The sequence below is a fragment of the Ambystoma mexicanum genome, chromosome 9 (genome assembly GCF_040938575.1).
Source record: "Ambystoma mexicanum isolate Mex_15411 chromosome 9, UKY_AmexF1_1, whole genome shotgun sequence".
Taxonomy (NCBI): domain Eukaryota; kingdom Metazoa; phylum Chordata; class Amphibia; order Caudata; family Ambystomatidae; genus Ambystoma; species Ambystoma mexicanum.
This window is the reverse complement of record NC_090931.1, coordinates 696433608-696447454: the sequence shown is the minus strand read 5'-3', so window position 1 is coordinate 696447454 and position 13847 is coordinate 696433608. Positions and strand designations below refer to the sequence as shown.

The following is a 13847-nucleotide window of genomic DNA, read 5'->3' as shown; positions in this document are numbered from 1 at the left end:
GTATTCTCATATTGCTCCATTTCATTCGTTCTATTTTGGATGTTTTTTGTGCGTCAGTCTTTCCTGGTGTGTGGCACATTGGACAGATATTGCATAGAGGTAGCTGTAAAATGTTGTCAGTTGAGATGTTTTCCCTGGGATGACCTGTGTCCATATCGGTTCTCAGTTGCAAAAGCCTTTTTGTGAGTACTTAGGTTTGACGTTCCCTAGTGGGGGCTTGTGGTTATGTAGTTGTAGTTATTAGGGTACACAGTTGCGAAAATATTCCTGTGGTTCCTTTGTTTTTGTCTTTCCTTGCTGAGACCTGCAGTTTTTATAGTTGTTGTTGGGGACTTGAAGTGGGGAGAGGCACTCCCCTGTGGTGATTAGAGGTTTGAAGTTGTCTTTTGGTGTTCCTGTTTAGGACTTCATTGTTGCAGGTGCCTCCTTTGATCACCTCCGGTGGTCAGATTTTTCTCCTGTAGAATCCTGTTTCTTTGTCTCTCCTTGTGGGTTCTTTTGGTTAGGTCTTGTTGTGTCCAGCTCACAGAGGCGTTAGCCTCCCTGTGGTGATATGTGGATTGGGGGATCTTGTGGGTTCTTGTATGCCCGTTACCCTTTATGACTTTTGTTATTGTTGCATCTATTTCTTGGTTAACCCGAGGTACTAAGTTTTCCTCATGGGACCCCATGTGACTGTTTCTCCTTGTGACTCTCTTTGTAGTGTACTGTTAACCGATTAACAGAGGCTGCAGCCTACCTGTGGTGGCCAGGTTCTTTTTGTTCTTTTTTCCGCTCTGTGGGAAGATGGGGAGGAAGGACCTTTTGGAATATCACTGATTGCCCCACTGCTGCCAGTGTCAGTTCAGCAGTGTGTGCTTTATGACATTGCCCCTAGGTCAGAAAGGGCTATACTGCAAATCCGTATGGGTTTGGCGGTGTGTAAGCAGTGTGAGAACAATATGTTGGCAAGGTAGTGATAGTAGCAGGATTTAACATGATGGGAGACTAAGAGCACTGCAGGCTCAACACAATGGTCAATTTAGGAGCGCAGTAGGCTTCAGCTATGTGGCTGGTTCAAGAGCAGGGCAAGGTTTGACATGGTGATTGAGTGTGGGGCGCAAGAAGGTACAGCACAATGGCTTAGCTGGAAAGTATAGCAAGGCTCAACACTATGGCTGACTGGAACACGCAGCAAGGTTTGTTACAGTGTCTAGCTGGAAAGCGTGGAAAGGTTCAACTCAGTGGGTATCTGTAGACCACAGTAAGGCTCAACAAAATGGCTACCTGTATAGCACAACAAGGTTCAGCACAGTGGCAATCTGGAAAGCGTGGCAAGGATTAACACAGTGGCTATTTGTAAGGCACAGCAGGGTTTAACACAATGGCTAACTGGAAAACGCTGCAAGTTTCAACACAATGGCTAACTGGAAAGTAAAGCATGGTTCAACACAGTGGCTAACTGGAAAGTGCTGTACCTTCTATTTAACACATTGGCTGAATAGAAGGAACAGCAAAGTAAAACACAATTGTTAACTGGTGCGCAATGAGGTTCAACACAGTGACTAGCTACAAAGGGAGGCTAGGTTCAACACAATGGCTAACTGGAAAGTGCAGAATATCTAACACAGTGGTTAACCAGAAAGAACAACAAGGGTTAACACAGTAGCTATCTGTTAAAGCACATCAAGGTCCAACTTCAAGGCTAAGTGGAGAGCACAGCAAGGTTCAACACAGTGGCCATCTGTAAAGCACAGAAAGGTTCAACACATTGGCTGACTAGAAGGCACAGCAAGTTCAACACAATGGCTAACTCGGGGCGAGTAAGGTACAACACAGTGGCTAACTAGGAAGTAAGGTGAGGTTCAACGCAAATGTTAATTAGGATGTATTGGATGTAAATGAGTTCAGAAACCTTAACTGTAGCTTAAATTGGAGTGTTGCTAGTCTCAGAGGTGTAACAGTACCCAAGAAGAAGAACATGCCTAAAATGCAGCTATGTTCAGAAGGCAAGACAGTACTTAAAATGGGGCTGGATGCAAAAGAGTGCAGGCCCTTAATTGAGGTTAGAATTAGAATGTGAGAACAGTGCTTAAATGCTGCTAGAGTCAGAATATACTTTGAGCAAAATGCGCCTAGATTCAAAACATATACTGTGAACGAAGTACAACTAGAATCAGAATATACTGTGAGCAAGGTACACCTAGATTCAAAACATATACTGTGAACGAAGTACAACTAGATTCAAAACATAAACTGTGTGTGAAGTACACCTAGATTCAGGATATACACTGCATTTAATGTATATTTACACTGTGTGCAAGAGTATTAGTGTGGTAGTAATGTAATATATTAGTGGAGAGGTTTTTTGTAGCCAAGTAATGGCTATGCTCCCTGCCTGTGCCACTTTACCTGGCAGTCAATGTTGGCTCTATTTCGGGCTTCCATGGGCTAACAGGGGAAAACATGGATGGGAACTGCCCAGAGGGGAGATGCCCTGTGCCTCTGGCCCTTTGCCGGGTTGCTGATCAGGCACACTGGCCTGGGGAGCCGTAAAAGGGAGGCCTTCCTTGTCATGTCAGGGAGGCCCCAGCCAATCGCAAACAGGCTGGGCGAGAGGAGGGTAGGCAGGACAAAGGGAAGCCTTTGTGTGCCCATGCACTGAGGCTCTGGGGGCTGAACAAATTACAAAAGAAGCACTAGGTGTGCTTTAAATCTTACCACCATAGTAGTAGTATATATATATTGGGTTTGTGAACAAGCTCCCAGGGGGAGGGCGAAATGCGTCTTGATGCTTTTTATATGCCTAAATAAAGCTTCTTTTATTCTACTGCTTCTTTTCTGCTGCTTATATATACATATAAAGTTAGTTGCAGGGACGTTAAGGTGAGCAATACATTGTAACACAACCTTTAAAATTCAAGGAAAAAACTTTAGTTGCATAAATAAAACATACAGCCTTGAACCCCGGTCTGTCAGTGTTTAACACCTTGCATTTAACCACTAGGCCATAATGGCTTGGTTCTTCATGGGGCATACATTTCATACTTAACCTATCATTTAATATGTTCAATGATAAAAGGCAAGGTAGGAAACTTGTAAGAATCCAAACAATAACATCATTGTAGCATAACGTTTAGGTGCTGCATTTCAAACTCCTTCAGGCCAAGGTACTCTGGTTTCTGCATGAATGTGATTTTTATTTTTTGTTATGTTTCTGTTTTATAATGTTGCCCAGAGACGGTGTAGTCCTCTTTTTTAATATATGTGCAGTGTAAGGGGTAATGGGTGGTTTGAGGATGTGCATGCCATCTTAGAGGGTTTGCATGAAATGTGTGTGTGTTTGATGTGAGTGTGTGTGTGTGTGTTTACATGGTGAGAAGTTGTGAGGGATTGTTTGTGTAGTGTGCATTTGTTCTCTACTGCAAATACCAAAATGGAAAAGTAAAAAGGAAATCTGAATGATCATCTTACAAAAAACAAGGGACGAGTGGCATATAACAATATATACAAGACATGTAACTTGGCTATATTTATGATATCTCCTGCACCTTTATTTGTTTGGGTTGAATGGCAATAGGGGATCTGTAAGTTATTGAAGGAGGAGGTACATAGAGTAGCATCAGAGGAGGGGGAAAAAAAGTATAATATGTTTTTTTCAGCTGGGGAAAGTCAGAATAAGGGACTGGAGAGGAGTGATGTCGATTTGCCACTGCCATTTTCCAACTCTAAAATTGGGACTGTGTGGCCAGCCCCTCCCTTGAGCTGCAAAGAAAGTCTTGTTTGTGCTGGCTCACGTGCAATGGAAGATGTGCAACTATTATTAACCAATTGGTATCTTAGCTCAAAAGACCTTCTTAAAATCATACAGTGATTGGGTGAACGTTTCCATGAAGGAGGCCACATTGATCAAAGGCATGCCTGTTAGACTACATAGTCCAGAGTACAGAGAGTTTACCAAAACATACTGTTTTAAATAAAAAATGTAAAAAAAGTCTTGATCTCTGGCATGCCAGAGTTCAAGGACCAGCATTCAACCACTACGCCACAATGGCTTAGTGCATCAAGGTGCATACATTACATACTAAGCTTACAATTTAATTTGTCCAATTGTAAAAGGCTAAGTATGAAACTTGGGAGAATTCAAATAATAAAGTCATTGTAGTATAATGGTTAAGTGCTGTGTCTCAAACTCCTGCAGGTCATTGATCGCGAAGGCAGTTTTCAGCATAAATGTGTTTTTATTTTGTTTTTTCAGTGTTATAATGTTGCCCAGAGATGGTGTAAAAAATGTTCCATTCTGTTTTATAATGTTGCAGGAAAAAAATGTGTTTCATGTTTAATACGTGTTCAATACTGCAACGACGGTGTAACACATGTCCCATCCTGTTATATAATGTTGCAGTAAATACATGTTTTTCACGTTTAATCCATGTTACAAATGCAAAGTGCCTGCAGGTTGATGCCAATTGCAACCTCTTGCAACCAAACATCCTTGCGCTGAGAGGTACAAAATGCAAAGTGCCTACAAGTTCATGCCGCGCCATTTGCGACCTCTCAGGCCAAAACATCCTTTTGGCGAGAGGTCTGTGTGCCCAACTGGCTGCGTCTAACTGGGCATGCCCAAACGGGACCTGCGGTGAAACGGTCAAGCCATAACGGCGTGCGCCTAACTGGCTTTGCCGAAATGTCTTGTCCTGTACTCCAAGCCCCTTGTTTTATGGCCGGTCTTTTGGTGACTGTCTGATACATTGTACAACCCCAACTAACCACAAATAATCAGCACGGAAATGGGGAAAAAAATGACCGGCCGCAAGAATAACAAATGCCCAGGTACTTTCTACACCCATAGCGAAAATCAAAAGCTGTCCTGTACTGTTAATATTCTTGGATCTCTGGGTGGTGGAAGCTTCAGACTCCAATAGGGTTCTGCACCAGGGTGACGCATGCCCTGCTTTGGCGTGCCACACTGTGGGCTACTCCCCCCTTTCCCCATTGTCGATCTGGTTGTGAGCGGGTTCCCTGCCAAACTGCAGCTACCAGAAGTCCTTGCAGCAGAATCAACACTGTTTGACAAGACCTGAACTGGCTGTGAGCTGCAAGTAAAGACTGCTTCCCTGATAATGTAATGAGCACTGAAACTGGTAGGAGGAGAACACCAGTGGCTGAGTAGGTGAATTGTGCAGGGAATACAGTGCACCCCTTCCTTCGTGTACTGTATGTATATATATATATATATATATATATATATATATATATATATATATAGTAATGGTTAAGTTGCTAAACCCATTGGAAGATCACTTTTTCGGTGGCTTATAACTTCTCTCTCCCTGGAGGAATCGTGAACAACTTTTTCAAAAAAAGTATATGGCCGGCTCTGAATTTGTTTCGCCAAGTTGGGTAAGTTTTCGTGCGGGTGTGGGCAAAGTTATAGGGGGGGTCCCAACATTCTTTTCTCTCCAAACTTTGCGCACGGCTGCAGGCCGAACGGCTGGATGGATTTCCACCAAATTTGTGGCAGGAGCGGGGGCTTGGGTCAGAAAGCGTGCTTTTGTGTGTTTGGTGGGAATCCGACCTGTAGTTTTGTTGCAAAGGACTGAAATGTACGTGGAAAGGGAAAAAGTATTGTGTCTCATTTACTGGGGCGTGGCCCTCGCTGTAGCTGGGAAAGCGCACGTGCCACATCCTGCCATTATGAGCATGGTGAGCATGGAAATGGAATTGTGGGAATTAGGCAATCAGGTGTTTAGGGTGTGGTTGATAGGAAGGGGCGGTATCTTTGTTGGGCACTACTGTGTCGTGAGGTCGGTAGAGATGGGGAGACGCACAGTGCTTATCGTCAGTGATACCTTTGTGCGCCATTTGCACAGGGGTTGTGTGCAAAGTGACATTGCTGGTAATTTCAGGTTGGAAGGAGTGGATGCTCTCAGGGGCTGTCAGTATGAGTGCAGTTTCCGGCCTTTGCAGATATGTGGCCTCCATCACGAACGTTGATTTTGTCGTGGTACACTATGGAAGTCTATATTTGGGTTACATGTCATGTGGGCATTTAATCCGTTACCTGAAGAGGTTCCTGAACGCAGTGCTGCAGATTTTTCCTACTGCCAAGGTCGTCTACTCATGCATAACACCACTAGTAGTATGGAACAATGCCAGTGTAATTTGTCCACAGCCACAGGTCAGAAGGTGTGTAGTAAACAGAAGAATGTGCGAATGTATGCAGACTGCTGAGATGTTCGACACCCACTATGAGATCATGAGGTCGCAAAATATCCAGCGGTTTCATAGAAATTGCATTTATTTGAGCGCGATTGGCAATGCTGTTTTCTTTTAAAGAAGCGTTGAGGCCCCAACCCCCATCCCTAAATATCAAGAAAAGGTAGCGGATTCCGCGGTTCTGTCAGGATTACACTTGCCACATTGTGGGTGGGCATGTGGATGTATGCGGATGGAGAAATTGTGCATACTTTTACTGAAATTTGTAGGGGACATGCTTTGGAAAGGCACGACACTTGCAGTGTGAATGTGTAACTGTACAAGTAAAGTGTTGTACAGGAGTGACACGGTTGCATGATGGCGGCTTGGATGTGATTGGTGGATGCGTGTGTCACTATTGAATAGTAGCCAATGAGGTAGTAGTGGAGGAACAGTAGTGGAAAGGGAAGGAGGACTACTCCTGCTTTGCTGGGGTGCAGCCAGAATGGTTTTTGGGAAAGAACACGTGCAACATTGTGCTCTTCTCATCAAGCTGTCCAATGGGAATAGGACTGTGGGATTTGTCCATTGAATTGCTCGGGGTGTGCATCACAGGAAAGGGTGTCAACATTTTGTTCCATTAATCTGTGCAGTGAGGGTGGCAGGCAGAGATGGACAGATGCATTGTGTTGGTAGTCAGTGATGAATTTGTGGAAGATATGTTCCAGTATGCTGTCGAAAAAGGCTTTCATTCTGATTTCGACTTGGAAGCAGTGGACGCTTTGTGGTGCTGTGGCGATGTGCACAATTTTGGCAGTCTCATTGGAGAATGTCGACGAGTGGGCACTTTTGCAACTGTGTATGCTGTGGTCGTGCATTATGGAGCATTCCATATGGGTTCCATGCCTTGTTCCCGTGTGTACCGTCAACTCAAGAAGTTGATGAAAGCAGTGAAGCACATTTTTCCCACTGCCTAGGTGCTTTTCTCATGTATCCCACCACAAATAGTATGGGACTATTCCAATGATTGTTGTCACCAGCCAGAGGTTGGAAGTGTTCTAATCAACTGAAGCATGTGCAACTTCTTGAGTGCTGCTGGTATGTTCTCCTGTGATAACGACAACATTGGTTCTCGATATGTACACCTTTTTAATGCTAATGGTATTTCTTTGTCGACCAGTGGCAATCATATTTTGTTTTCTAATATAAGGCTGCACTGAAGACCTTACTGTAAGCATGTGAGCTCAAGTACAAAACAGAAAAATACTTTAAGAAATCACAAAAAAAGGCTCTTTTCAGAGCCGTCACCACTGACGACGTCCCCTACCCTGGTTGAAATGTATTCCCACACTCCCTCACGTGCACAGCTCAAAAACTCTGCGGACATCGCAGCAGTTGCAGGGTTGTACATGTGACATACGCCCCTTTTGCAGACGGGGGCCATAGCATTGGGCCTGTGGAGGACATGTGATTGGTCAATAAGGTTTCTGGGTGTAGATGGCACGCACAGACTGTGGTGCAAGGTGTATATGTCGAGCGAAATGCAGAGGGTGCGCTTATGGCTGTGTGTTGCACGAGACACAGCGTATGCTTTGTGGGGGAGTTGTAAATACATTGATTGACAGTGAATGGAAGACAATGTGTAGTGGCAGGTCATTGTGGAATGTATCATGTGGATTTGTGCTCGTATGGAGTATCTACAATGAAGTGATTGATTTTGGTTTGTCTGTGTGACACTTTGGTGATGCGCGATTACAACCATATTTTTGTTCTTCATTGTTGAGGGAAAATTGCAGAACATGTAACACAAGTTTCAGCGCTGTTTACGCTGAAGGAGGCTCTTGGCCAGGTCATGCGTCTGTTTACGATCTCCTGCATACATTTTTATGGCCCATGTCGCTGCGTTATTTTTCATTTGCTCAGGAAATGGAGAAAGCACAGTACACTGCGAAGAAGTGTATTTGTGGCGTTTTACAACTTGTGCCAATGTCATACTTTACAAATGGGAATCTGATGTTTCACTGTACAAAGATTTTCCCCCACAAAAATGTTGCTCTTAACATTACTGCATTTCCGATTTTGCACGCCCTACATAAATTGCATTGCTGTCCTTTTTGGAAGTATAGGAAGAATGTTTGTGGTAGGTGTTGCACACTTCAGGTCTTGAAAATGCACTGTCACACGCACAACAATCTCTTTTAACAGCGAGGCATTTGTACCAGATTCCACTGCAGTGTTTTCCACAGTACCCCGGCTCCTTTTATTTCGTGCACAATATGTGGAGGGTATACGATGCACGGCACCCTGCCTCCCTTCATTGCCACTTACATTGTTGAACTCTGAAAGGAGCTTTGTTTACTTACCTTTTTTCCTTTTCCAGTGCATTTCTGTTTCTTTTGGTCTTGTAACACACACCACCGAAGGAACGAAAGGCAAGGGCCGGTATGGAAGGGCCTGCATCTACAGGGATAACATAGGGGACGTGCACAGAGAGGAAAATGTTGAGTGGCCCTCAATTCACTCATTGACATGCTCCCGGATGGAGTATCCCCAAAGTACTTCAAAATAACTTCCCTCTGTAGAGTACCGCGTAGCAGTACATCACAGTACAATGCCCTTTGGCGGGTACATGCCCTTAGCGCAGCATATGGTCTACAAGGGTGTTGTAAAGCTCTGGTGCCGTACAGGAGTGTCCCTGTTGTGGGCCACAGCCTATGTGGAGAATGATGTACATGAAATTGCCCTACTGCATTTTTGGCAGGGTCGTACCCTGTCCACTGGTCCCTTATGCTTGCATTGCTGTTCTTGTCTCATGCGGTACGGACACTTCATGGTACGCCTTTATCCCGTAGGACTAGGATGCATGGACATGACTGATTTATGAAATAAAAGAATGCTTACAACAAGGAGAAACGCAGCGTCAATACGTGCTAGAGGAAGGTAATTCTTAAGCGCGACCCATGCAGCTACACTACTGCTTTAAGCAACAGTAATATTGTTTGCTCTCCGAAAAATGTGCTGTTTATGTACTTCTGTTATAAACATGCACTACTATGTTGGTGATCAAGGCGCAACAGCTTTGTCATTTTGCAGACTCAATACAAACTGTCACACCTGCAGTTAAACGTTATCTCCAACTGTAGGACCCGCAGGTGAATCCTTCACACTCTTCGGCACAGTGCTCAGTGCAGACACAGTGTATCTGTTTCATGGGTCATGGAAAGGCAAGCAGCACATCAATCAAACTATTGTGACATTTAGCACGCCCAGCGTACACTCGAGGTTGCTGTTACTTGTTTTCAAGTGGGCCTCATACAGGCAGGCGTGATGCAGGGACAAATTGGTAGGTTTGCTGAGCAACCCACGTAGTTGTGCAGAGTACTTGAAATGCGGTAGCCTACCGTATGAATCCGTAGGGCTGCCGACAGGGGTGTTCTTACCACCACACAGAAGATGCCCTAGGCATGGACATAGTTGTACAACGGATAGACGTGTGCTCGCACAAACAATTGAAAGTGCTTCCACACTTGCGGCCATGCGGCCAGTTCTGCAGTCCTACAGATACGTGCATTGTGATTCCAGATACGCCGGCCAGGTGCAGTCTGCATAGGAAACCTCCACGTTGCTTACCTGCAGCTATCTCGGCTACTAATTTGCGACAGGGAATCACCATGCTATGTTAACACAAAAAGAAACACCACGCACAGTTTCACCAACACTTAACATGCACACCTTTCATTTGTCAGATACTTCAACACTATTAGGCAAGGGAAGGCGTAGCACAAATGGATACATACACAGGGGAATTTGGGCTTTCCACAAGTTCATGAGGACGGCAGACAAGCTATCACTGACAAAACATTCTTAAGGGGACGTTATGGGGGACGTTATGGTGAAGGTGCGCTACTGCAAATATATTACCTTTACTGCCAACACGATGATAAAGCAATGTTCCCGTTACTGTATTCTACTAAAATGGTTAAGTTGCGCTACTAAAAACCTATCAAATTCAATGAAAAAACGTTGTTAAAGGGACGTTATGGTTACAAGTAAAAGCCCTGAAATTCGCCAGTCATGGTAGGTTAAGCAACAATAACTCGCGCCACCACGGTGCACTGCTAAGACTAATACCCATGGCATCAAAGATGACATCACAAATGTCATTCATGACATCACATGGCTTGCTACCCTTTCTTTGTAGTTCACTAACATATCTAAGGCAGGTGGTTTTCCTCAGTGACAGTCAGTTAGTAAAAATGGAAAAGGTACTATGTTTGTAGACCTTACTCGTCCCTTTAACAATGTTTTTTGTTAGTGAATATATATGTATATATATATGTCCTTTTTACTGTTAGTTCAACAGTCGTTGGAGGAGCACTCCTCGATCCAAACAGAAATTCAGAAAACCAGGTTCACAAAATCTTCCACTTTATTACAATTCCATAAAATCCTCGCACATTTTCATGGCAAAATAGTATCAAAAACCACACACATTGTGGTTCTCCCAAAGTGACTGGTGCATCCTAAATGGGGTTAACGCGTTTTGCGGGCTTCCGTCCGCTTGTTCACAATATATATATATATATGTACACAAAGGTATCTCATCTGCAACAAAAATAATGTATGCATTCTTACATACACCTGAATACAGGCTTCATTCAGAGGAGAATTGACTGGCTATTGTCCAATGTTCATTTGCTCATGTGATATTGATTAGGGTGTGGAAACTGTTTGCAAATTATCCTTATAGACCGTTATCACAGAGCTTCTCTGACTTATAATGTGTACAACGCATCAATATAAATGGATGTGAAACTCCAATACATATGGGATCCTATGCAAGGCTCCAGGCATAGGAGGATGTCTAGGAGAGAAATCACACCTGACATTCTTAATCAACGCAAGCTTGTTACCCGCACTTACTGGGAATTCCTCATTCATGGGAAATAATCGCAATCCCCAATCCCTACCACGACCGGGGCTCAGTGGGTTACCCGCACCTGTCGGCAAAGGGTAGACACACGCTGATCCATTCAGTGTAGCGCGCGTGCAGCCCCGGAAATCTAAGTGCATCACAGACCAAATCTAAGTGCATCACAGACCTGTTATTGCTCGATCTCGTGTGGCTGAACACCACTGAACACCACTTGTCCCTCTAAGAAGTTGAACGCCGACCGCTGGGGGTCGCTTAACTAGTTAGCATGGAGAAGTCTCGTTTGTTACCGGAATTAACCAGACAAATTGCCCCACCAACTAAGAACGGCCATGCACCACCACCCACAGAATCGAGAAAGAGCTATCAATCTGTCAATCCTTTCCTTGTCAGGGCCGGGTGAGGTTTCCTGTGTTGAGTCAAATTAAGCCACAGGCTCCACTCCTGGTGGTGCCCTTCCATGAATTCCTTTAAGTTTCAGCTTTGCAATCATACCCCCCCTGGAACCCAAAGACTTTGGTTTCCCGAAAGCTGCTCGGCGGGTCATGGGAATAACACCACCGGATAGCTAGTTGCATCGTTTATGGTCGGGACTACAATGGTATCTGATCGTCTTCGAACCTCCGAATTTTGTTCTTGATTAATGAAAACATTCTTGGCAAATGCTTTCGCTTTGGTTCATCTTGCGCAAAATTTCACCTCTCAGCACAATACGAATGCTCCCGGCCGTCTCTCTTAATCATGGTCCCAGTTCCAAAAACCAACAAAATAGAACCTATTCCATTATTCCTAGCTGAAGTATTCAGGCGACCGGCCTGTTTTGAACACTCTAATTTTTTCAAAGTAAACACTTCGGATCCCGAGAACACTCAGTCAAGAGCATCAAGGGGGGACCGAGAGGCAGGAGCTGCAACAGGCGGTAGTTTGCCTCACGGCAGACCGCCAGCTCGATCCCAAGATCCAACTACGAGCTTTTTAACTGCAGTAACTTTGAAGTTAAAAGAATATGTTCATTATGCAAAGGAGAACAGTTGACATGCAAGATACCATATTCTTTTCTCACATTGTCCTAATAATGCAGAGAAGCCCCCTGGATTTGATCATTATACTTCCATTTCTGCTGTGTCAAAAGCATTTACAGAAGGAAACTGGCCATTTCTTTGGTGAGTAAAAGAAGTTTGATGTTGTTACTACTTGGAGTAGTAGCGAAAATATTTGCCAAGTTAGTGAGAATTCACTCATATGAGAGGGTAGCTGTAGTAGCCAAGGAAATTGTGTAAGGGCAAGGCCCATTCTTTAAACTTTCTGGGGAAGTTTTGCAATGTCAAGAACCAGTTTCTGGTACTACTTGGTAAGCCCCACCCTGTCATAGCTTACGTTTGCTGAGAAAGTCCAGAAAAACCAAGGATAAGGGAGTAGAACGAGGAGACCCGTAAAAGGACCACAAACTGAATGAAACTGACATTGGAAGAAAAACAAGTAGGCACCATCTTGCCATCAACTACTGGTCCAACAAGAGCATACTTCTTTGTACAGGGTCTACTGTCTACCTTATAGGTTGGCAAAAGCTCACAGGAAGTAAAATACAAACAATAGAGATGCAGGCCACTTGGAGTGAGCTTGGAACAAGCTGTGACAGTAAACTTCCTCTTGGGCTACGAGAGGAGCTACCAGAGGAGCAGAGGTCCAAACTGAGCGGGTCAGAGGCTACAGGGCCAACACAGGGGAAAGGAATGGAGGGTTTGCAGTGAGGAGCCCCTACAAAAGTGCAGCGCAAATAAAATCACCAGAGCCACATAGACACACTGCTGTTTGGACCAAGGTCGTGGGATGGAATAGACCAGCGGTCTGAAGCTGGCACGAAGTTTAGCCGGCACTGTTACACCAGCCGAATCACATAGAATATACAATTTCTTATTATAATCTATATGTTGCAGACTGTTTTCTTCACACAGACCTCAAAGTTAACATTGTTCTCATCTAAATCCGTTACTAAGGTGCATAATGTTAAATAATGTGCTGCCCAAGCGGCTCCACATAGGGCATCAACAGGCGGCTACTTAGCGTCATTCAATAGTTGTCGAAAATGTCTAAGTGCAAGTGAATGATGATTAAATAAGGGACAAATGATTGTGAATGTTGAGAGCAAGCGTGTTAGTCAAGAGCACTCAAGTTTCCAGCGGCCATGTGTGAGAAGGCTATCCAGTCCTGATGTTTTCCCTTTTGATTCCGGGACTTGTAATTTTTCCTTTCTCATTCGAAATTTAGGGAAGCTACAATTCCCAGAATTCCGAGCAAAAACAGGAGTGGATGGCCTTCTCATGCATGGTCCCGGGAAACTTGAGAACTCTGTTGGTCCAGCATATGAGAACTCCAAACTATGTTTACGCAGGATGCAGGATGCCCAGTATTTTCTTTGAACTACAGTGTTCTTTTTATTCTCCCCAGCTTTACATTGGAATGAAACATCATGGGCAGTGCCCCGTTCGCCAAGGGAAGGAGGGAGGCCCTTGCCAAATGACAGCAACACAAACAGCACAAACAGCAGTCCCCAGGATGCCATCCAGAAAGAAATCACCCTACCGTCGCGACTGGTCTACTTCATCAACATGGATGCCGAGAGCCCCTACCATGACTTGGACACACGGGCACGAGACCAGCAGAAGCATAACAAGGTACGGAGGAATGGGGTCTGCGGTTGTAGCCTCCTAAGAAATATGGTGCTACTTCTGCAAAC

At 44.4% G+C, this 13847-nt stretch overlaps 1 protein-coding gene across 5 annotated transcripts in view; it reads left to right on the top strand.

Annotated features, from left to right (window-relative positions):
• Positions 1 to 13847, top strand: part of ADAM23 (ADAM metallopeptidase domain 23) — a 742840-nt gene that overhangs the window by 43469 nt on the left and 685524 nt on the right. For all 5 annotated transcript variants that reach the window (XM_069615574.1, XM_069615576.1, XM_069615575.1 and 2 more), the window contains exon 2: positions 13559 to 13785. In XM_069615574.1, coding sequence (XP_069471675.1) covers positions 13559 to 13785 — 227 coding nt within the window. The remainder of the gene's footprint in view (positions 1 to 13558; positions 13786 to 13847) is intronic.